We start from the raw sequence: 23,772 nt of genomic DNA, 5'->3' as shown, positions 1-23,772 counted from the left end.
TGTAATCCTCAAAAATGCACTGTGCAACAGTTGTCGCACGCTGATCTTTTAGGGGGTACAGATTGACAAAACGGGTAAAATAATCCATTACAACTAAAACATACCTATTCCCAAGGGAAGTAACAGGTAGCTCAGTGATGTCAGCAGCAATCCTTTGAAATGGTCTGTCTGCATTAATGGACTGTAATGGGGCCCTTTCATGAGGAGTAGTAGAAGCACAGGACTGACAAGATACACACTCCATACAGAATTTCTGGATGTCACGGGACATGTAAGGCCAGTAGCATATTTTCCTGGTTCTTAACAAAGTACGCTCTGCACTCAGATGATCACTAAACTTTTCCCCATGAAAACACTTAAGAGCAGTTAGAATGAGTACCTCAGGCAAGACTACTTGGTAAACAGAAGGGCTATGAGGAGACGACTTTACTCTGCGACACAATATACCCTCTTGGACTGACAATTTGGGGAATTCATGCCAGAGTTTCCTAAGTGTGGCTGGAGAATGTTTCAGTCTACCCAATGGAGGTCTTAGATTACCATTCTCCTTCCATCCTATGACAGTACTAAGGCAAAAGTCAGCCTTTTGCTGAACTTGTAATTCAACCAAATCCACTGACAGTGTCGGACTCATGTCAGGAAGAACTCCACCAACATTTGGCTCTTCAACAGGAGAAGAGATCTTCCCAGAAGCGGTGTGGCTGGAAATTACACACTGCACTGCTTTGGTTTCGGTCACAGGTAAACTAGGGCGACACGACAAAGAATCAGCATTACTATGCTGCTTTCCTTCTCTGTATAGAATGGTAAAGTCATACACATCCATTTCAAGTATCCAACGTGCTCTTCTACCAGTCGGATCATTATCAACTGAGGCCTTCTTGAGATTGAGCAAAGGTTTGTGGTCAGTAATAATTTTGAATGGGGCACCTGACAAGAAATGTCTGAAATGTCGGACAGACCACACCACAGCCCACAACTCACGGTCATAGGTGGACCATTTCTTTTCGGAAGGAGTCAGAGTGTGACTGGCATACGCAATGACGCGTTCCTTCCCATCTTGCATCTGTGCAAGCACTGACCCTACACAATCATGGGAAGCATCAGTGTATAGCAGAAAAGGCAGTGTGAATATAGGGTGAGCGACAATGGGAGGACTCGTGAGGGCATGCTTCAGCGACCTAAAAGCCTCCTCGCATTCACTTGACCATTTAAAGACAACACCTTTCTGGGTCAGAGCATGAAGGGGTGTAGCAACCGCAGCAAAATCCCTGACAAACCTCCTATAATAGGAGCATAGACCAACAAATGCTCTCACCTCTGTGACAGTCCTAGGGGTAGGCCAAGACCGGACCTTGTCCAGGTTCTTAGCATCCGGTAACAAGCCCTGACTAGATACCACATGACCCAGGTAGGATACTTCACTACGAGCAAAATGACATTTGTTAACCTTCAATTTCAAACCTGCTGAACGGAAGCGACTGAAAACCTCCTCAAGACTGTTAAGATGTTCACTGAAGGTCTGACTGAACACCAGCACATCATCAAGGTAAACAAGACAAACCTCCCAATGAAGTCCACGAAGCACCAGCTCCATCAGTCGTTGGAAAGTGGGAGGGGCATTCGTGAGACCCATTGGCATAACCTTGAATTGGTATAATGCACTGCCAGTATTGAATGCAGTTTTCTCCCTATCATTAACGTCTAGCTCAACTTGCCAGTATCCACTGGACAAATCCATGGTGCTAAACCAACATGCACCTGCCAAGCTGTCTAAAGCGTCTGATGGACGGGGTAAGGGGTAAGAGTCCTTTACAGTGACTGCATTAAGCTTCCTAAAATCGATGCAGAATCTGTAGCTGCCATCCTTTTTTTTCACTAAGACAACAGGGGAAGCCCAGGGGCTACAACTTTCCTCAATGACATCATGTGAAAGGAGCTGTTGAACTTGCCTATCAATCTCAGCTCGAATATGTGGTGATGTTCTGTAAGCCCTCTGTCTGATTGGCTGTACATCCTCAGTACGGATGGTATGCTTGACCCAATCTGTACGACCATAGTCACAATCATTTGCACTGAAAACATCTGAGTATTTGAAAATCAGAGTCTCAAGCTGAGTCTGTTGTTCTTTGTCCACTGCAGACTGACTGAGGTCTACTTTAGGTCTTGGACAGAGCTCACTTTGTGTCTGTATCTGAGCTACTGTGGGTTCCGACATTGTATATTCTTCACCTGGCTGCGTAACTAAAGAATGAAACTCACCAAGCCTTGTGCCACAGGGAACATGGCAATCCTCATTTGTCGGATTCATGGCTCGAACCAAGGTCACACCTGCTTTTACGGAGGTTACTGTACGTGCTACAAAAAGACCTGGTACTGTCTGACTGTCAGGGTCTAAGAGTCCAACATAATTGCATGTGAAATCTTTCTCACCAATATTTGGCTGAATTTTTGCCAAAACGTTCATTTGCGACCTGGCAGGGATCAGAATGGGCTCTAAAGTCACAGCACTACTCCGAAGAGGGACTATATCCTGCGAACACAAGAGAGGGATAGACCAGTTCCACAATTTCAAATTATTCTCTCTGAGATCAACTACAGCATGATGTTTGCTAAGAAAATCCCAACCAAGGATCACTGGCTGTGTGGCATTCCTAACCACCTGAACATTGTGTGTAATCACTTCCTCACCAAGCCTAATAGTAATAGGTAACATACCAAGAGTATCAAGATAGTCACCAGTCACTGATTTTGCCAAAAGAAAGGATTTCTGAATTGGCTTTTTGGCGAGAGAAGGAATTGACATTCTCAGTGTTTCACTGATCAAAGATATCTCTGAACCGGTGTCAACAAATGCTTGCACAGCAACATTCTCAATGATAGCAAAAACATAAGGTGTAGGAATGACAGGAGTTACTGGTTCAGTTTGTTTGGGCCCGCCCGTAAACTCAGCAGATACTTGGCCCGTAGTACCTGCTACCAGTCGTTTCCCTGACGTTCAACATCCTCTTCGACAAAACTGACATGATGATCCACAGCTGAGGGTAGATGGTCAGTAGATGATCGTAGGCCATATCTGTCACCCGAGAACCTGCTGGAGGGCCATTCCGTTGCACGACGATCCTGATGATGAGAGGAGTGTTGTAAGCGCTGATCTCGATGATCCGCACTTGGGCTGACATAACGATCTTGACGATGTAGATTGGGGCCGACGTGTTGGTCACGATGATAAGAAGTAGAGCTGGCATGTGAAGCAGCATAATGTGGAGGCAGGCTGGCGTGACGATCTCGATGCGGTGAACTGATGTGATGATCTTGATGAGGAGAAACGCTGATGGGATGATCACGATGATATGGTGATGGGCTGACATGACGAATTCGGTAATGTGGAGGTGGGCTGGCGTGACGATCGCGATGAGGAGATTGTACAGGTGATGATGGGTGATGATGGGTATCTCCTCGGAGATGAGAGTGGAGAGTAGCGATGTTTGTCTCGACCACGTTCAGGTGAGTAGCCTCTCTGTCTGGAGGAAGCATATTGAGAACTTTGCTCGTGCTGTTTCTTTAAATGACAGACTTCCATCCTGAGAGACTTAACATCAGCAGTTAGTTGCTTTACTGCAGTCATGATTTCAGAAGAAATGTCCCCAGTTGAAGTTGTCTTTGTGGACACCATAACAGAAAGTGACTCTACACTGGGTGAAGTTGTAGATGAGTTCAGTGTCAAGCTGGTCTTTTGACTGAGATGGGAAATGGGTGCAAGCCTGAGAACTTCCTGTGCCCGTTCCCATTTACCAGCAATGGCTAAAGCTTCCTCTAGGCTAGTAGCGCCATGCTCATGACATTTTGCTTGTAGAACAGGGTCAAGACCGGCTATGAACCGTCTAAATCTTTCCATCGCAATGGCGGATTCACCATAATTTGGAAATGCTTCCAAAACCAGTCTTGTAATTTCAGCGGCAAATACTTCCAAAGGCTCTTTGGGCATACGCGGTCTGGCATTCACAAAGGTCTGAAAATGTAGCAAAAATTGCTTCCTTCCAAAAACATCATTCAATGCAGCAACACACAGTTCATAGTTCTGTTGTATCTCTGGAGACAGGGAGAGCCAGTAGGCCAAAGCATCTCCACTCAACCGCGTAGGCAAGATGGCGGCCAAATCTTGTGTGTGTGCATTAGTACAAGCTTTAACAGCGAGCTCTAATCGGGCTTTCCATAAGGAAAAACTGTCTTTGTCCCTACCGTCCCCATGGAAACATGGTGGAAGATCAACTTTGAAGTGCAGCACCTTTGTAGTGTGATTAGCAGAAGCCGCATTCTCTGTACGACGAGCTGTTGTGTCCAATTCGTCATCATCGCTCTCGTTGGGTGACGAAGAACGTTCGGGAAGCACGTGAGAATCAATAGACATTTTCCCGTAGATGTAGACACTGTTAAACTTCGAACGGCGCGAGTGATGAAATAGTCTCTTTTAAATGGACTAAATGTCTCATCAAAGTTCACTCACCACAACGCTTCGCGGTGCATTGAAAAATGCGCCGTCTAAGTTGAATGCCACTGCCGCGAAACTTCCAGAAACTCGTGAACTTGAAACCGCTGCCACCAGTCTGTAACCCTTATTTCTGCTTTGTGTACTCCAGTCTCTTCAGCGTGGATGACATAAATAAAACCCGGGTTACAATGGTGGTGATTCACATTTCTTTGTTTAATCAGAAGTATCGGCATAACATGAACAGACGCCTAACTCACTTTTCTACGACGCTCGTCTCTTTCAGTGTGCTCACTAGTGTGCTCGCTACTGCGTTCTCTTCTCTTCCTGAGCACTTCCCTTTCGGACACGCCCCCTTAAAGGGACCGAGACACACAATAACTTTCTAACTAACACATATATATAACTCTGCATAAGACGCATGAAAATGCATGAAAACATTCTAAATAGCTTATTAGTGGCTTCACATCCACTTCACAATTTCTTAATTCTTCCTCTTCTCTTTTTAACACAACATTAATTAAACTAAACCCAACATAATGAATTTCAAGGTTACACTAGCATTTACATTTCATTGAACCATTGAAATGGGAGTCCAAAAAAATGTAAACGGAAAAAAACAGAATACATAAAAATCAAAACGAAAAAAATAAATAATAATAATGAATTTGGAAAGTGGGGAAAAATAAAACTGATTTCATAGGGCCCTACAAACAGCTTTTAGTTGCATTACCGCCACTTTCTGCTCCGGACGGTGACGTCACGTACCAATCCTTGGGCTGACACGGGAGAAATTTACTTGATGGAAAGATGCACACACTCCCGACACTGCTTTTGTTATAGTTATGGTTTTATATAGTTATATTGTCAGGGTTCTGTCACTCCTGTCTTCAAATTCTTGATTTTGTGACAGAGCTCTGACACTCCCGGTTTTTGTCTCGTCTTACGAGCGCTCGAGCCGTGCACTCACTTTTTTTCTCATGTGGAGGGAAAGGGCTTCCATATAATAGACATGTTTGGTGGATTATTATTTTTATTTTTTAGTATTGATTAAAATTGATGCATTTCTCATTCATTCTTTATACTGTAATACAGTCAGTAAAAAAAAAAAACATATTCTTATCATATAATGAATCTTAATGTGAAAAAAAAATAATCATTCAGACTTTAAAGATAAAAGTTCATCATTTGTGTAATGCTCCTGTTGTTGGTGTTTTTTAGTTCAGTGTGTTATGAATGACGTGTGTTTTCTGAATGTGAATTGTTGCCAGTGTTATGGAGGAATGAGCTTATTTTGAGACATATATGAAGTGTTTTGTTGGTCTGAGTGAGATTAACTCTTTGGCCAAGATTCATGTTGGTAATGCAGACTGAATGAAGAGTTTTGAAAATGTGGCTTCAGTATTAAACAATGCTTGGTAGCAATTAAAAAAAAAACTGTAATCAAATAAACACTAGCATGTTTTTATTAGGGTTAAATGTCCTTGCTGAAGTTGTCTTTAAATGTTTGAAGGTGTTGTGCTGTTTTATTTTTATTTTCTTCATCTTTCTTAGTTTCCATAAGATCATCTCTCAATGCAAATCAACCCAGTTATTAGGCTAACTGAAATAAAGCCATGCCAATCTCTAGGTATGGTGAAGGCTATTTGATGATGTGGGGCTATTTTAATTCCAAAGGCCAAGGGAACTTTATCAGGATGCATATTATCCTGGATCCATGAAGTAACTGGCCTTTAAAAATAAAAATCTTCCTGTCTCTATGGGAATTTAACATAGGGGTGTCCAGAATTATGCACCCTGTTAAGAAAGAACATTCATTTATTTACGATACATTATTCATTCACAAAGAAAATTGGTGTCACAAAGATGATTTTTTAGTCCTCTTTTTAGTCACCTTTAGCTTGGGTGTGTTCACTTATGCTAAGCACTGTATATAAATGAACAATATTAATAATGTTTTTACAACAGAAGTTAACCACCACTGAACTTACTTGAGCTGGACTAGGACGATATTTTCTTCTAGATCTGCTGTACAGCAGAAACAAATTTTGTTGCATTATTTTCCTGTTATCACTGTAAAGCTGCTTTGAAACTATTGTAAAAAGCACTAACATAAATAAAGGTGACTTGACTTTGTGATCCTCCATCAGCAGCTGCAGTTTCTCTCAGCTGTATCAGTGCAGTCACTGTGACGTCTGACTGACAGAGGTTTTTGTACGACTCTTTATCACTGTGTGAACACATCACAGCTACTAGGACAGTGTATACTCTTACAGTAATAATCTCCTGTATCTTCAGTCTGGACTCCACTGATGGTCAGAGTAAAATCACTGCCAGATCCACTGCCACTGAATCTAGATGGAGTTCCAGTATAACGGTTTAGTGTCCGATATATGAGGAGTTTAGGAGCTTCTCCAGGTTTCTGTGAGTACCAGGCTAAGAAATCACCATTCCCCACTCTACTGCTGGTTTTACAGTTTATTCTGACTTCTTCTCCTGGTTGAACTGCTGTTATTGATGGACTCTGAGTTACAGTGATCTGTCCTCTACACTCTGAAAGAAAACAGGAATTTATATATATACAGTATATATAAAGTATATGATAAACATATATATGTTTATTTCACATTTTAAGAGAATTAATAATCATTGTAAAAACTGTATTACACAAACCTTGAATAAACAGTGCAATGGTCCAGATGAAGATGTTGATTGTGTTCATTGCTGTAGTTTAGTCTTGTGTGATGATGAAGAGTGTGTTCTGTTCTGCTCTCAGTCATGAAGTGTTAAACTCACAGCACTATAAACACTCTCAAAGCACTGAAGCATGTGCTGACAATGCAAAGAAGTGGGCAGGATTTACAACAGCTTGTGCTGATAACTAACTAATATACTCTAGAGTTACAGAATCATGACTTTATTTAGTATTTTTATTGTGACTCCTGAGACACTGAGGATGTGCAGATGAACGTCCATCTCTGTGTCCATATTCACACTGTAACAAATTTCTGTAGTTTTCACAGCATTATTACTGTAAAATGAGCAAATGCTTACTGTAGAACCTGTATACAGCATGTTACTGTAGATCTGCAAAGCATCATGGTCAATTTTCAATGGCGGGTAAATTCTACAGTAAAAATATTTTTTCTGTGAATCACAATACAGCAATTTCTTTGCCATGGTAAGCTGAAAAGCTACGAGATTCCACACTTTTATCGGAATTTTAACTTCAGAAAGGTAACTTTGCTGATTTATTTCCACAGTTTACTCTTGTAAAGTTACCTATTTGTTCAACTTTAAGAGTGCACCAAGTAAACGAGCGGCACACTTCCTAGTAAACTCGTGTCTTGTGTGCATTTATAAAAAATAAAAAAATAAATATATCTATATATATTTGCACATAATTTCGATAGATTTTCTAATCTGGCAACATTCGATAACGTCATAATGAATAAAAATTTAATTGGAATTGTGTATGTGTATGTGATGTATTTGTTAGTGCGCTAGCCGGAAATATGATCCCGTACACTTGGATTTTTCTCTTGCCTGCTGAAGTCAACTGACACCGCCGACGACACTGCGTGCGCGTGAAGCAGTGAAGCCAGCCGACTCGACAGAAAACGCAGCTAGAGGTAAGACTTAACACATTTTTCATAGGATCATGCTTTTTCTGAACTTCATCGCAGGTCAAACTGCAGAAACGAGATTGTTAGCCTAATTTGATGTGCCATTCCTTCAAATGTCCTTCACATGTGGGAGCATAGGGCTATACTGTATTAAGATTTGTCTTATCTGGCAACATTAACTTACATTTATAACGTCTTCGATTTGATTAAAGAGTAACGTTTAGCATTGTTGAATAAAATTAATTTGTAATTGTGTATTTGATGTATGTGTTGGCGCGGTAGCCGTTTGAATAATCTCACTCGTTTTTTGGGGTTTTTTTTTCATGCTTGCTAATGCTAACGTCGCCGCCTGAAGAATCAGACATTTAAGCGGGCCGATTCGAAAGTTTTATTCATGACTCGTGGAAGCATAATAATGTACTGGCATTGTATTAAGATTTTTTGAGGTCTTACTAGTTAATTTATTTACCATTTATTGTACTTGTGATTTTTAAAAGGTTTTTTTTTCTGTTTATTTTGTGTTACAGGAAACTTCCACCCAAGCAGACGTTGAGGCCCAGATTTCCCTGCCGAGCACTCCTAGGCTCATCATGCTCGGTAAGATCCCAGCACTAGACATACACAGATCCCAATTTTAAGTGTACAAGTATATTAAGTGTTAAGTATATTTGTATCGATTCACTGTGTGTGAACAAAGTTTTATGTCATCTTGCACTTAGATTCCAAAGTGTTAAAGTGGCGTAATATCCAGAATGGACGCGTATAAGAGACATGAGACTTAACGCACTGAAAAGCCTTTGCACTGCTCATATGCTGAGAGAGAGATTAGACAATAGAGCTGCACGATTCATCTTCAAAGACTGTGATCTCGGTCATCGAGACCTTTCAATTCGTCTGTCTATTAAACTTTGACAAAATCATATCGCAACATTCAAATCTGTGTTGGCCAGAGCCGCCTTAACCTAATGTTAGGCCCCGGGGCTGAGAGGTTTTGTAGGCCCCCCATCCCCTCGATTTATAGAGTCTCATTTTAAAAAAGTGTAATAGCTTATCTAGGTAATCTACATCACAAAATGCATTAGTTTCTTTCGAGACCTACAACAGTGAGTTTTTTATATTGTTTTTAATTTTAATATTGTTATTAACATATCACTGAGCACATAAACACAAGAAACTTTATTTAACAACCACACACTGCAACTAAATTTCAACTTTATGCAAATGAGAAGAGATTTTCGCGAGCGACAACCAATAGGAAAGAAGCCTTTCAATGGAGCTCAGCTCCCGTCACCGTCTCGAGTGCAGTGCAGGCAAGACAGAAGAGTTCAAGGGCGATTTCACTGTTTTATGATTTGACTGTAACTAACCACAAACATGGATATAATAAAATGATGCATGGAAAATAAACTTTCGACAGTCTCAGTGAGTTTAATTCATACATTTATAGTTCGAGTGTTGTAGTTTTATGATGCAAGTTTAGCACTGCTGCAGTTCATTTTACAGTTTCCCCTGCATTATGTTGACTATTAGGGACAAGAAAATTTATTATTTGTCAAATTCGGATGACGTTTTAGTAATTTATGACGCATAAACGCGTCTTTGCATTGAAATCACTCGCGCCAGACGCTCTATTCGCGTTTGGTGAACGCACCATAACAATAACATTAGAGCGACCGCACTACCAACGCCCACAAGCGACTAGCGACAAAATCTGACAAGTTAAAACAATATGACCTTTTCAGCTCATTATGAACCTGAACATGGGAGGCCCCTGAACTTGGGAGGCCCCTGGGCTTCAGCCCAGGTAAGCCCGTGCATTAATGCGGCCTTGGTGTTGGCGCTACCGTTGACCCAGAGAGAGAAACGTTAAGCATCATTATGAGAAACTCCACAACATCATCCATGATCAAAGAGGTCAAAGGTCACCTCAGAGGTCACAGCTCATCAAATATATTTCTTTAAACAGTGTTATATCAGAAAGCATTTAGTCAAATCTGAATGAGTGAGTGTTGAGAAGAGCTGAGGATCTTCTAATATCAGTGTGTTGAAGTGTTGTTTCTCTCTCTCTGCTGGAGTGTGTGTTCACTCGAGTGGAATAGAGGTTTTTGTACGAGCGTTTCATTAGATTGTATCACTGTGGTGGACTTTCGGTGGAGGAACTAAACTGGTGATCGGTAAGTCTGTCTATTTAATCACCTAATGAAAAACAATACAATTTAGATTTCAGAAAGTGTTTTACAGTGGAAACAAGAACAACATTTATTAATAATAATGATTATTAGATATTGTGGTGAAACTGTATTTGACGCCTTTATGTATAATGCATTATAAATAATATAATAATGAAGATTAAATTGCCTATATTTTCATAAATGATTGTAGCCAAAGGTAAAATGTTTTATAATATTTCCAAATCCTTGTTACATCTAGAATTGTTTTTTTTGTCATGAGTTTTAATGTATTATAATTTCTAAAGGTGTAACAATGAATAGATAATATTATAATGTATTCATTAGATCATACATGCATAGACTTTTATAATGCAATATGTATGAAGGCTTTAAATAAAGTGTTACTGATATTGTTGTTTTCAACAAAAAATTAATTCTAAACATATTTCCACACTGTGTCTCACTATGAGTTTATTCAGTTTATTACAGGTTTGTTTTTCCTTCATTTATTTCTACACTGAGTTCATATTTAGTTCATCTTTTATTGTAGAAATCATACATGGAAAAAAGAGATTTGACATCAGAATGTAAATGTTGCTACTTTCTGTAGTTCAGTCAATGATACTGAATCTCTTTTGCTCATGTTGTGCTTATAATTCAGTGTTTTGTTCATTCTGTGTGATTCAATTGTGTTTTAACTCTGTTTGAAATTGAGTTACATTTTCAGTTCAGGCGAATATCTCAAAATGTAAGATATTTATGTTCAGAGTGAATAATTGCTGGAATTAAAGCAGTCAGATCGGCCTGATAATAGATAATATGTGTTATAACTGCTGTTACACTTATTGATGAGATCATACATGCATTTTAATGTATATAGCAGTGCATAATTAATGCATTAAAAATACTTTTATAATGCAATATGTATAAAAGCTTTAAATACTGCGTTACTGATATTGTTTTCTAATGATTGAATCTAAAACTAGAGCAGCATTACTCCTATGCTGTGAATGTGCAGTGCAGTGTGTGTGTGTGTGTGTGTGTGTGAATGTGTTGTGTTTGTCTCCTGCAGCTGGTCCCACAGTGAAGCCCTCAGTGTCTCTGCTGCTGCCCTCTTCTCTGCAGATCTCTGGAGACTCAGCCGCACTGCTCTGCCTGCTCAGCTCTTACTCTCCACAGGGGGCGCTGGTGAGCTGGACACTGGACGGGTCAGAGGTCACCGAGGGGGTTCTGACCAGCGCAGAGAGCCAGCAGGACGGCCGCTACAGCCGCAGTAGCGTCCTGACCCTCAGCAAAGCACGCTGGGAAGAGGGAGAGCTGTACGTCTGCAGAGTAACACATGATGGAGCTCCTCATGAGGTCTCGTTCCACAAGAGCTCTGAGTGCTGATGTTTCTCTCCTGAAGATGAGCCGTATCTGAGTGTCCTGTGTCAGGCAGGATTCACATGAGTCTAGTGCTGCAGCTGGAGTGATTTACAACTCAATACTGAAAGAGTGTGTGTGTGTGTGATCTTTCAATCTGCTGTGTTTGCTGCAACATTCAATAAAGCTTCTCAACAAGTTCACTTTGTGTCTGACAACATCATTCAACTAACAGATGAAGATGCAGGTGCTTTTCAGAAGGTTGATGTAGCAGTAAATGTCAAATAAAGCTCTTGGGGTTTGAACATGGTCTCTGGAGACAGAGCTGCTCTATTCTGAGAGGATCACAATCACTCCACCCTGACAATGCAAATGGGGTTTTCAGTCTCACTCTTTGATTGGTTACATGATCTGGACTGGAACACTTTCACTTCTGCTGCACATTTACATTTAAAGAAGGTGTTTTTTAGGGTTTTTAAAAAACTTGAATGTATTATAAAAAATTAAATAAAAAATCCATGATCACAAATCAAGAATCAGCCGTTGTGACAGTAATTGTGTAAGAATGTAAAAGTTTGTGTGTCTCAAATGGAAAGCATCACGTCCAGACAGCAGAAGTGACTGAATGCAGTCTGTTCAGTTTGATTGACAGGATCATATATTACACCTAAAACATGATGATCATATTGAAACACTGACTCATTCTCTTCATAAACACAAGAGTGATGTTGATTGTAATGATATAGTGTTATTAGTTTGTGAAAATACAATCATAAATCATTATTCAAACCTGAACTAAACACTGCCAGAGTCAAGAGGAAGATGATGCTGAAAGTCATGTTTGTTGGTTGATGAAGAAGAGCTCTTGATCATGTCATGTTCAGTTCATAGAGCTATAAACACATGCAGAGTGAAGCATGTGCTGATCATATAAAACACCCTCTGAATGCAAAAGCTGCTGTAGACTGTGAGCTCACGACGAGACCGAAGAGAGATCAGGACGAGATACAGACTCACCTCAGACTCATCAGAGTCAAAGAGCTTTACTGACAGGGTTAAAAGAACGGCTTTAAATGGCCGAAGCACAGTAACATTAAATATACTGACACACACATTTACACACATATACACAGTTAAAAATATATATCGAGTTCAGTCATGAAACTCTAGATCAGTGGTTCCCCAACAATGTCTCTAATCTGACACAACCATTTCAGGTCTTGGAGTCTCTACTGATGAGCTGATGAGTTGATCAGGTGTTTGATAGGGAGACACACAATATGTGCAGAGCCGTTTCTCAATATGTGTTCTTGTGTACTTGTGAAACGTCATCAGTCGCTGCCCAAGTACTGTTCCAATTCAATGTTCACATCTAGCCAAGTCCAGTTCAAGTCCCCGGATGTATTCTTGATCTGCCGCTTTTATCGAGGATGCATCGAGAGGTGACTTGTGTGGACTTGAGACAGCCAGTTATCCCAGAATGCATCTCGCACCAATAGGGAGAAAACCCGCATAATTTAAAAATACTGCTGTTATTTTGTCACGAACTGTAGTTTTAAGATTTTTTCTGCCGCGAATGTAGTTGTTTAAAGCTCAAATCGGTGGTTTATTTACAACCCCAAATCAGAAAAAGTTGGGACACTGTACAAATTGTGAGTAAAAAAGGAATGGAATAATTTACAAATCTCATAAATTTATATTTTATTCACAATAGAATAAAGATAACATATCAAATGTTGAAAGTGAGACATTTTGAAATGTTATGCCAAATATTGGCTCATTTTGGATTTCATGAGAGTAATAAGAGGGCGGAAAAGTTAAATGTACATATAAGGAACCACTGGAGGACCAATTTGCAACTTATTAGGTCAATTGGCAACATGATTGGGTATAAAAAGAGCCTCTCAGAGTGGCAGTGTCTCTCAGAAGTCAAGAACACAATCCACCGTGCCATTCGCCGTTGCTAGCTAAAACTCTATTGGTCAAAAAAGAAGCCATATCTAAACAGGATCTAGAAGTGCAGGCGTTTTCTCTGGGCCAAGGCTCATTAAAAAAGTGGAAAACTGTTCTGTGGTCAGACGAATCAAAATTTGAAGTTCTTTTTGGAAAACTGGGACGCCATGTCATCCAGACTAAAGAGGGCAAGGACAACCCAAGTTGTTATCAGCGCTCAGTTCAGAAGCCTGCATCTCTGATGGTATGGGGTTGCATGAGTGCGTGTGGCATGGGCAGCTTACACATCTGGAAAGGCACCATCAATGCTGAAAGGTATATCCAAGTTCTAGAACAACATATGCTCCCATCCAGACGTCATCTCTTTCAGGGAAGACCTTGCATTTTCCAACATGACAATGCCAGACCATATACTGCATCAATTACAATATCATGGCTGTGTAGAAGGATCCGGGTACTGAAATGGCCAGCCTGCAGTCCAGATCCAGAAAAGAAAACAAGTCCAGAAAACATTTGGTGCATCATAAAGAGTTATGATTTGCATCATAGCTGAGCAACTAGAAGCCTGTATTAGACAAGAATGGGACAACATTCCTATTCCTAAACTTGAGCAACTTGTCCCCTCAGTCCCCAGACGTTTGCAGACTGTTATAAAAAGAAGAAAGGATGCCACACAGAGGTAAACATGGCCTTGTCCCAACTTTTTTGAGATGTGTTGATGCCATGAAATTTAAAATCAACTTATTTTTCCCTTAAAATGATACATTTTCTCAGTTTAAACAGTTGATATGTCATCTATGTTGTATTTTGAATAAAATATTGAAATTTGAAACTTCCACATCATTGCATTCTGTTTTTAGTCACAATTTGTACAGTGTCCCAACTTTTTCTGATTTGGGTTTGTAAAATAATCTAGTTCATAACCCCTTTATTCATATCTAGAATATCATTGTGTTTTCCCATTTATGTCTCATTTTAGATTTACAACAAGATACATCAATACATACATTTAAAGTCTTGCACAGTAGAATCACATCACAAGAGTGAACCCAATTTTTTGTCTCCAATACTTTTTTGACACAAGCTTCTAAACTCTATTGTCAGTTGTCACATCACTATTGTGCTGTAACTTCAAGTGGCATGTGCCACCTGCAAATGCCTCAAAACTTAGATTTGAGTAGGCTTAATAAGGTTATTCTTCAATAAAGAACACAGCATGTAAACTCTGTCATGAAAATGCTGTTGCTGTTCTCAGCGAAATCATTGTGCTGCCCAACTAATTTTCTTGATTTTCTGTAACGTATTACAGCAGGAGTTGTTTTGTCACTAGATATGTAGATGTCACCAGAATGTTTCAGGAAGGAAGGACAGTCTCAGATATTGCAAAATTTTAATCAAAACTTTAAAGAGATTGTGAAACATGAAAGAGATATACACTTGTAATCACTGGATATAGAGTTAAGATTAACATGTTGATTGCTTTATCACAGGCAAGTGAATATAGATACAATCTGTGTAAAAAGCTTAATTAAATGCACATTCATTGGTTTCAACAGGGTTCGTACGGGTGCTTGAAATCCTTGAAAGTGCTTGAATTTTGATGTTGTGTTTTCAAGGTTTGAAAAGTGCTTGAATTTTGGATAAAATGCTTGAAAATGCTTGAATTTGTAACTGTATTTCTTTCACAAGAAATATCTTTCTGACGAAATAGTTCTTTATTAAATGGAGAAAAAAAATTAGCCCTTCAGAATCAGATACAGATTGATTTGCGTTACGCTGGCCAGAGCAAAAGTAGGCGGAGTTTTCATTTTGATATCCGCGGTTGTTTGGATGCACCGTTTTTATTGGCCATGCAGCGGCAACTGTTCAACTATTTTAAACTTTGACCGCGGCGTGCGCGCGAGCTCGCTTGAGCTCCGCTTTGGTCCCAGTCGCGCGGCGCAAGCCATTGAAATATATCGGTTTCATTTCATAGCGCAGCGCGATCCGCGTCCTATCTGAAAGGGCCATTAGTGACTGAGAGTACTTGGTGTGATAATGTGATGTAAGTATTGCATGTCCGTTATGTCACGTTCATTTGTGGAATATGCAGTGAACATTGCCAAAATTACAGAACTGTAACGTGCAAATTAACCTGCAAACGTTAGTCCAGTGCATAACAACAGTCGTTGATTGCTGAACTGAAATCAGTCAGTGTCATAAGAAGTATACTGTTACTGTAAGGTTTAGGATGGCCCTATGCAATATTTACACTGCTCTATTCCAGTAACTTAAATGTATTAGCTAACGTTATGTCTTGGCCCAAGACATCTTGGCAATGAAATACATTTATCAGGCAGGTGCCTGTGCACTCAGATATTGTTCAAACCTTGTCTATATCAAGAATGTGTCCCAAAACGGAAAGGCCTGTCAAATATTTCTGAATATTTCTAAGTCTTCATATTTGAAATTAATTCAGTTTTACAGCCTATAAATCACATTATCTGGTAAGCAATATTTGGACATTAATATAAGGAAAAGTATATTATTCATATACTTAGTGATACATTTTGAAGAATAACACTTGTGATTGGCTTAAATATTAGGGCTGCACAATATATCGAAATATTGCAAATGTATATATTACAATATGCATAATTGCATATCGCAAAGGCTTGCAATAACTGGGGTCATGAACAAAAGACAAAGAAAATCACTCACTGCTTTTGGCTGAATAGGCTAACATTTGTAGCTTTAATAAGAATCAGTATATTTAATTCATGCAGTGAAAACTAAGCAGTGTTTATTTTTACATTTGATTAATCAGTTTCTGTTGTTAAATAAACCTAATGTAGGATAACCTGAACCCCTAAACCCCAGTGATGTTAAAATAACACTTCTTATGCTACAGAACACTGATGTTCACTGTCAGAAGTTGTAGGGATATTTTCTTATCACAAAAAGAATGTGAAACACGTATGTGTAAGTTATATAATTTTAAAGATATTTTAAAGATAATTTAAGTTAATTTGACACACTTTAAGCATTATCGTATCGCATATTGAATATCGCATTATTTAATGAGTTATCGCATATCTAATTTTTCTTCAATATCGTGCAGCTCTGCTATTATGAAACATTTGGCTGTTTATCTCTTTTGATGTGATAAAAACACTAAATAATAATTTTAACTATGTATTGGTATGTAATTTACGGTAGTGTAAGGTGCTGGAAAAAGATTTAAAATGGACCTGGAAAGTGCTTGAAAAGTGCTTGAATTTGACCTTGGAAAAAGTGTACGAACCCTGTTTCAAGCACAGGAACATATTCTTTCCATCTTAGCATGGGTTTCCTCTGGGTGTTCAGGTTTTCTCCACAAGACCTCTAGCATTCGTGAATGGGAGACTATAAATTGTCCAAAGGCATGGGTGAAAGAGTGAATGCGTGTGTTAGCCCTGTGATGGACTAGCCATCCATCCAGTGTTTTTCTCTACTTATGACCTGAGATGCTGGGATGAGCTTTAAAGGGATAGGCCATGCAATCCTGAAATGGACAAGTGCCTCAGAAAATGGATGGATGGATTTAATGGAATCATACTCAGAAGGCTGAAGATAGATGCAGTGCTCTGACAATGACTATAACTCTTGTGTAGTCAGACACTGGGTAGTGATTAATAGTGGCTTCTCATGTTTAATTCACCAGGAAAATGAAGCAAAACACCAAAAGGATCATAGAAGAAACAGTCTTGGCACTGGAGTTGCAAAATATGTCCAGACATTCACTAAAAGTAGAGAGAAATACAGATGTGATGATAAATACGATAAATTGAAAACTCTGCCTACACAATGGCCCCTAAATGGAAAACATTAATTTCATCACATTTTTGGAGTGTTCATGCAACGGTTTCATTTTAATAAATGTATCATTATAAAATGGTCCTGGGTTCAAAGCAGTGTGCTGAAATCTACAATACTGCAGCAGCAACTATGATGCAAAACACTTATTCACTATATCACCATTATTAGCCGATTTTTTTTAATTTTTTTATTTATTAGTTATGTTATTTTTGGGGACTGTGGCTGAATTAAGAATAACATACTAGCATACCAATCACTATAAAGATATTGCAGAAAAAGTGAGAGAAGTGTGGTAGTGGGGTATACTACACATTATAGCACAGCCTCCCAATTCTTATTGCTTAAGAATTCAAGTCAAACTAAAGCAGATATTGATAATAGTTGATAATGATAATGAAGTTTTTTTTTCAACATTTTCCATCCACATAACAAATCTGACCATACAGCAAGAGGTTGTGGCTTACCCCTCAGTAGGTTTTGGTGTAGTTGTTGTTGAACTTGTCTGATGAGGTGTGGGAAGAGCTCTAGAAGGGAATATACTGTTAGTGTATCCAATTTCCTTCAGAAAAGTGTTTCTATTCAAGCAACAATTTCCTAAGAATAACAGTTAATGAATTTGATTAATTAATAATAATTGTTTTAAAAGGTATGCTACTGTATGTCTCTTTTTGAAATTTATTTAAAATGCCCCCAAAAAAATTACCCCTTACCAGTCACCCCCAATATTGGCAAGTGATGCATACATGACATACCCAAAATAAAAAGGTTGCTGCTCATAAGTCATTCTGAATAGACACATAATACACACATATTTAGAAAGCCAACCCTTGAGAGTTTATAGTTCAAGACTCAAAATTAACCAAACTGTTATTAATATTGAGATATATAAGCTCAAACATAAAAACAAAAACAACAAATATTAAAAATATATGTATTAAATGTATAAAAATCTGATTTGAATTTAGGATAGCAACTTATAACCACAACTAAAGTGTAGCCACAACTGTGGTCATGCTTCATTTCAAGTCTGAGGATGATATCTCTAAAATTATGCATTTTATGAAGCCTATTGTAAGACCATGTCAGGGGAGGATTTCAGAGAAGTTTTTTTAGAAGGCTACAAGTTTCTCATCACATAGTTTATTGCCCTCTAAACACCCATTTACAGTCTCTGACTAATGTCTGGCGAGGAGAACTGCCCCATTCATGTTCTATTCATTTAAATCGACTAACCTTTCACACCTTCATTATTCTTTTATCCTTATTCTTTTGTTTGAATTCAGCCATTACAGCCTTTCTTCTGGCATAATGCTTGGCCATCGACAGCTATGTAAATCCCACTATACATGAATAATCCACTTATTATCTTAAGTCTTGTTAGAAAACAAACAATAAAAAACTATTATTGAAACTTTAAATGCGAATTATTTTTAAAAAATGATTGTATGGAATAGACAGCTCCTGCAGCAGGTGCATTAGCACAACAGGTAGCCTCAAGCTACATGACACAATTTAATTTATTAATATTACACTTTTATTAAGAGCTCACTTTAAAACACCATCGAGTATTTGTATCATATTCCGGTCGCGGTTTATTATGGTTTCCATTAAAAAAACGATTTTGAAATATGTTATATTTAGCATTTTATGTGAAGCTATGGGCTATGTTTACCTATACCTTTATTCTTTATTCATATAAAAACACCCCGAATCGCACGGAAATCAAACAAAAAACACACATACTTAAATCTTGCGTTTATTATCTTCTAGTTTCAGGTGAAGAGATGTCACTTTCGCTATGTTATCATGGATGTCCAGAATGAGGAAGTGTGGACATGACGCGTCATACAGAAGAGGTCACGATGAACATGCACATGCTGTACAGCTAATCATACTCATTCGAGGTCAAATCTGACGCGAATCAGGAAGAAGAGACACACATCTCGCTGTGTTCGCTGTTTGAGCTCTTCAGATCGCATAATTCAGTGGAAAATGAATAGAAATGTTTTTCTGTATGGCGAAATAATTTACTAACATGTGATAATTAATATTTATTTCTCCAAATATGCGCACTATTGGACTAATAGCCCTGTCGTATGCTGTATATTATAACGTTATGTATTTGAACACAAATAAACCGGAGAAGACGAGAATGAATGTTGTGTGAGTGATTATTTCTATTAAAAATAACGATCGTTACAGATGAATTATTTTGCACTCCTGGCATAAATTAAGAAATTAATGTCACTGCAAACCACTTGAATCATAAACAGTGGTCAAATATCGAAGCTGGAGTCTTAAATCTTTCTTATAATGCTGAGTTTGTCCAGATCAAGTAAGAGTGTGATGTTTTAAAGAGTAATGAATTTTGAACAACAATAATGCGGGATCACCGGTGATCCCTGACGAGCAAGGGTTTTTTTTGCAAGAAAGTGCAAAAAACATCTTCCAAACTATGTCTTTACTTTATACACTATAATACACTTTGATAAAAGAGACATAGTGGTGGAAAGAAAATAGGATAGGAGGAAAAAGTATTTTACAAAGCTTTTGAGTTTGCTCGCAAAACTTTTCTGTTCTCTTGCTAAACCTGTTGTGTTCTCTCATGAAATGTGTGTTCTCATGAGAGACTTCTTTGCGGTGCTTCGTGCTTGTGTTTGCACAGCATCACTTGAGTGATCTACGGAGCCCCTAAAAATATAAGATTGTGAAGAAAAAAAATATGACATTTACGTTCACCTATGAACACCTTTGTGTTCATTTGCAAAAACGTTTGCGTTCCCCAGAGAAACTTTACGTTCGCTCCCAAAACCTTTGTGTCCCCTCGCAAAAACTTTTGGGTTCCCCCCAAAAACATTGCGTTTCTCAAAAGATTTGCGAGTGAATGCAAAGTTTATCGGGGGAATCATTTTATTTTTGATTATTATTTTGATTATATTTTCTCCCATCTAATTCTATATTTTTTTTCAACCACTATGTGCCTTAGGGGCTCTGTACTACGAAACGTCTCGGTTACGTATGTAACCCTCGTTCCCTGAGTAGGGAACGGAGACGTTACGTCGGATGACGACGAATGGGGTTTCGCTTAGAAAGCCTCTCACCTTCGAGTATATAAAACGAGCCAATGGCAATGAAATGCCATGGGTCTGCGGAATTTGCATAGCGTATCTCCGCCCCACGCCGGGGGTATATAAGGAAGTACGCTGGCAACACGCAGATATGTCTTCGCTGAGGAGCCGAGACTGAACTCAGGCGTTCCAGCCGTACAGCGGAAGTGGCAGGGAGACGTAACGTCTCCGTTCCATACTCAGGGAACGAGGGTTGCATACGTAACCGAGATGTTCCCTTTCGTAGTCACTCCGAGTTACGTCGGATGATGACGAATGGGGTTCCCAGTGTAATCACGCCACCTCTCGACTGTCTTCCAGTGCCCTGCGTAAGTCTGAGCTCCCTGTCGTGAGACTGGCACAGACGAAGGACTCCTACTTAACACAGGAATACCAAGGTACACTGGGAAGCATATCTCAATGGAAATATGCAATCATGCCCCATTATTAGCAGATTTTTTTATTTTTTTATTTATTAGTTATGTTATTTTTGGGGACTGTGGCTGAATTAAGAATAACATACTAGCATACCAATCACTATAAAGATATTGCAGAAATAGTGAGAGTAGTGTGGTAGTATGCTATTTTGAATTCAGCGTATGTCTAGCAGAATAATGCAACCATAAATTTGCTTATTAAAATATTTTAGTAAAAATAAGTTTTAACATGTGGTCTCTCTTTAACTTGTGAATGTATGCTACTGTGCATCACTCCTCACAACTCTTTATTCATGATGATATTATATATGACTACTACACATTATAGCACAGCCTCCCTAAACTTATTGCTTAAGAATTGCAGTCAAACTAAAGCAGATATTGATAATGTAGTTGATAATGATAATGGAGGTTTTTTTCAACATTTTCCATCCACATAAAAAATCTGACCATACAGCAAGAGGTTGTGGCTTACCCCTCAGTAGGTTTTGGTGTAGTTGTTGTTGAACTTGTCTGATGAGGTGTGGGAAGAGCTCTAGAAGGGAACATACTGTTAGTGTATCCAATTTCCTTCAGAAAAGTGTTTCTATTCAAGCAACAATTTCCTAAGAATAACATTTAATGAATTTGATTAATTAATAATAATTGTTTTAAAAGGTATGCTACTGTATGTCTCTTTTTGAAATTTATTTAAAATGCCCCAAAAAATATTACCCCTTACCAGTCACCCCCAATTTTGGCAAGTGATGCATACATGACATACCCAAAATAAAAAGGTTGCTGCTCATAAGTCATTCTGAATAGACACATAATACACACATATTTAGAAAGCCAACCCTTGAGAGTTTATAGTTCAAGACTCAAAATTAACCAGACTGTTATTAATATTGAGATATATAAGCTCAAACATAAAACAAAAACAACAAATATTACGAATATATTTATTAAATGTATAAAAATCTGATTTGAATTTAGGATAGCAACTTATAACCACAACTAAAGTATAGCCACAATTGTGGTCATGCTTCATTTCAAGTCTGAGGATGATATCTCGAAAATTATGCATTTTATGAAGCCTATTGTAAGACCATGTCAGGGGAGGATTACAGATAAGTTTTTTTAGAAGGCTACAAGTTTCTCATCACATAGTTTATTGCCCTCTAAACACCCATTTACAGTCTCTGACTAATGTCTGGCGAGGAGAACTGCCCCATTCATATTCTATTCATTTAAATCGACTAACCTTTCACACCTTCATTATTCTTTTATCCTTATTCTTTTGTTTGAATTCAGCCATTACAGCCTTTCTTCTGGCATAATGCTTGGCCATCGACAGCTATGTAAATCCCACTATACATGAATAATCCACTTATTATCTTAAGTCTTGTTAGAAAACAAACAATAAAAAACTATTATTGAAACTTTAAATGCGAATTATTTAAAAAAAAAATGATTGTATGGAATAGAAAGCTCCTGCAGCAGGTGCATTAGCACAACAGGTAGCCTCAAGCTACATGACACAATTTAATTTATTAATATTACACTTTTATTAAGAGCTCACTTTAAAACACCATCGAGTATACATCATATTCCGGTCGCGGTTTATTATGGTTTCCATTAAAAAAACGATTTTGAAATATGTTATATTTAGGATTTTATGTGAAGCTATGGGCTATGTTTACCTATACCTTTATTCTTTATTCATATAAAAACACCCCGAATCGCACGGAAATCGAACAAAAAACACACATACTTAAATCTTGCGTTTATTATCTTCTAGTTTCAGGTGAAGAGATGTCACTTTCGCTATGTTATCATGGATGTCCAGAATGAGGAAGTGTGGACATGACGCGTCATACAGAAGAGGTCACGATGAACATGCACATGCTGTACAGCTAATCATAATCATTCGAGGTCAAATCTGATGCGAATCAGGAAGAAGAGACACACATCTCGCTGTGTTCGCTGTTTGAGCTCTTCAGATCGCATAATTCAGTGGAAAATGAATAGAAATGTTTTTCTGTATGGCGAAATAATTTACTAACATGTGATAATTAATATTTATTTCTCCAAATATGCGCACTATTGGACTAATAGCCCTGTCGTATTGTGGGATTGCAAATTTATTAAAATGTTTAATTTAGGTTTACATTGAATTTAGCATGTTAAGGTTAGGTATAAATTATGATTATCAGAGTTTTCTAGCAAAAGACTCTGGTCAGTCCTGTTTTACTGAAACTCTTGGAGTTTGTGTTTTAGCAAGAAAGTCCAGCCAGTCCTGTACTCGGGTCTCAGCGTTTGAATAGATATGCTGAGTGGATTAGGGTGTTCAATGCTCTCAGTCTAGAACCAGTTCCTAAACCTGTCTTTTTCGGTTCCTGCCCCTAAATGTACAGCGGGGGAAATAAGTATTGAACACGTCACCATTTTTCTCAGTAAATATATTTCCAAAGGTGCTATTGACATGAAATTTTCACCAGATGTTGATAACAACCCAAGGAATCCGTACATACAACGAAACCAAAAAAAAATAAGTTCAGAAATTAAGTTATATGTAATAATGTGAAATGACACAGGGAAAAAGTATTGAACACATGAAGAAAGGGAGGTGCAAAAAGGCATGAAAAGCCAAGACAACAGCTTAAAACTATTAGTAATTAAAAAGCAATCCAGCCCCCTGTCCGTGCAAATTAACAGCTGGTTCAGTCCCAACGGATGGCCTACATGGTCTCATTGCCAAGGTGTCACACAAGACACATCTCATGATGGGTAAAAGCGAAGAGCTGTCTC

The 23,772-nt window shown here is 38.4% G+C and overlaps 1 protein-coding gene across 2 annotated transcripts in view; it reads right to left on the bottom strand.

Moving 5' to 3' along the window:
* Positions 1-14,975: 14,975 nt before the first annotated feature.
* The window catches only part of LOC311070641 (meprin A subunit beta-like), a 57,274-nt gene continuing 48,477 nt past the window's right edge, over positions 14,976-23,772 (bottom strand). For both annotated transcript variants that reach the window (XM_084094635.1, XM_084094636.1), the window contains 3 exons: positions 21,458-21,517; positions 17,903-17,962; positions 14,976-17,362 (listed from right to left, as the gene is read on the bottom strand). In XM_084094635.1, coding sequence (XP_083950761.1) covers positions 17,272-17,362; positions 17,903-17,962; positions 21,458-21,517 — 211 coding nt within the window. In that variant the 3' untranslated portion in view covers positions 14,976-17,271. The remainder of the gene's footprint in view (positions 17,363-17,902; positions 17,963-21,457; positions 21,518-23,772) is intronic.

Source organism: Abramis brama (assembly GCF_963993115.1).
Source record: "Abramis brama genome assembly, chromosome: 20".
In the NCBI taxonomy this organism is placed as follows: domain Eukaryota; kingdom Metazoa; phylum Chordata; class Actinopteri; order Cypriniformes; family Leuciscidae; genus Abramis; species Abramis brama.
Note: the sequence above shows the minus strand (reverse complement) of the source record. Positions and strands in the feature narration are given on the sequence as shown.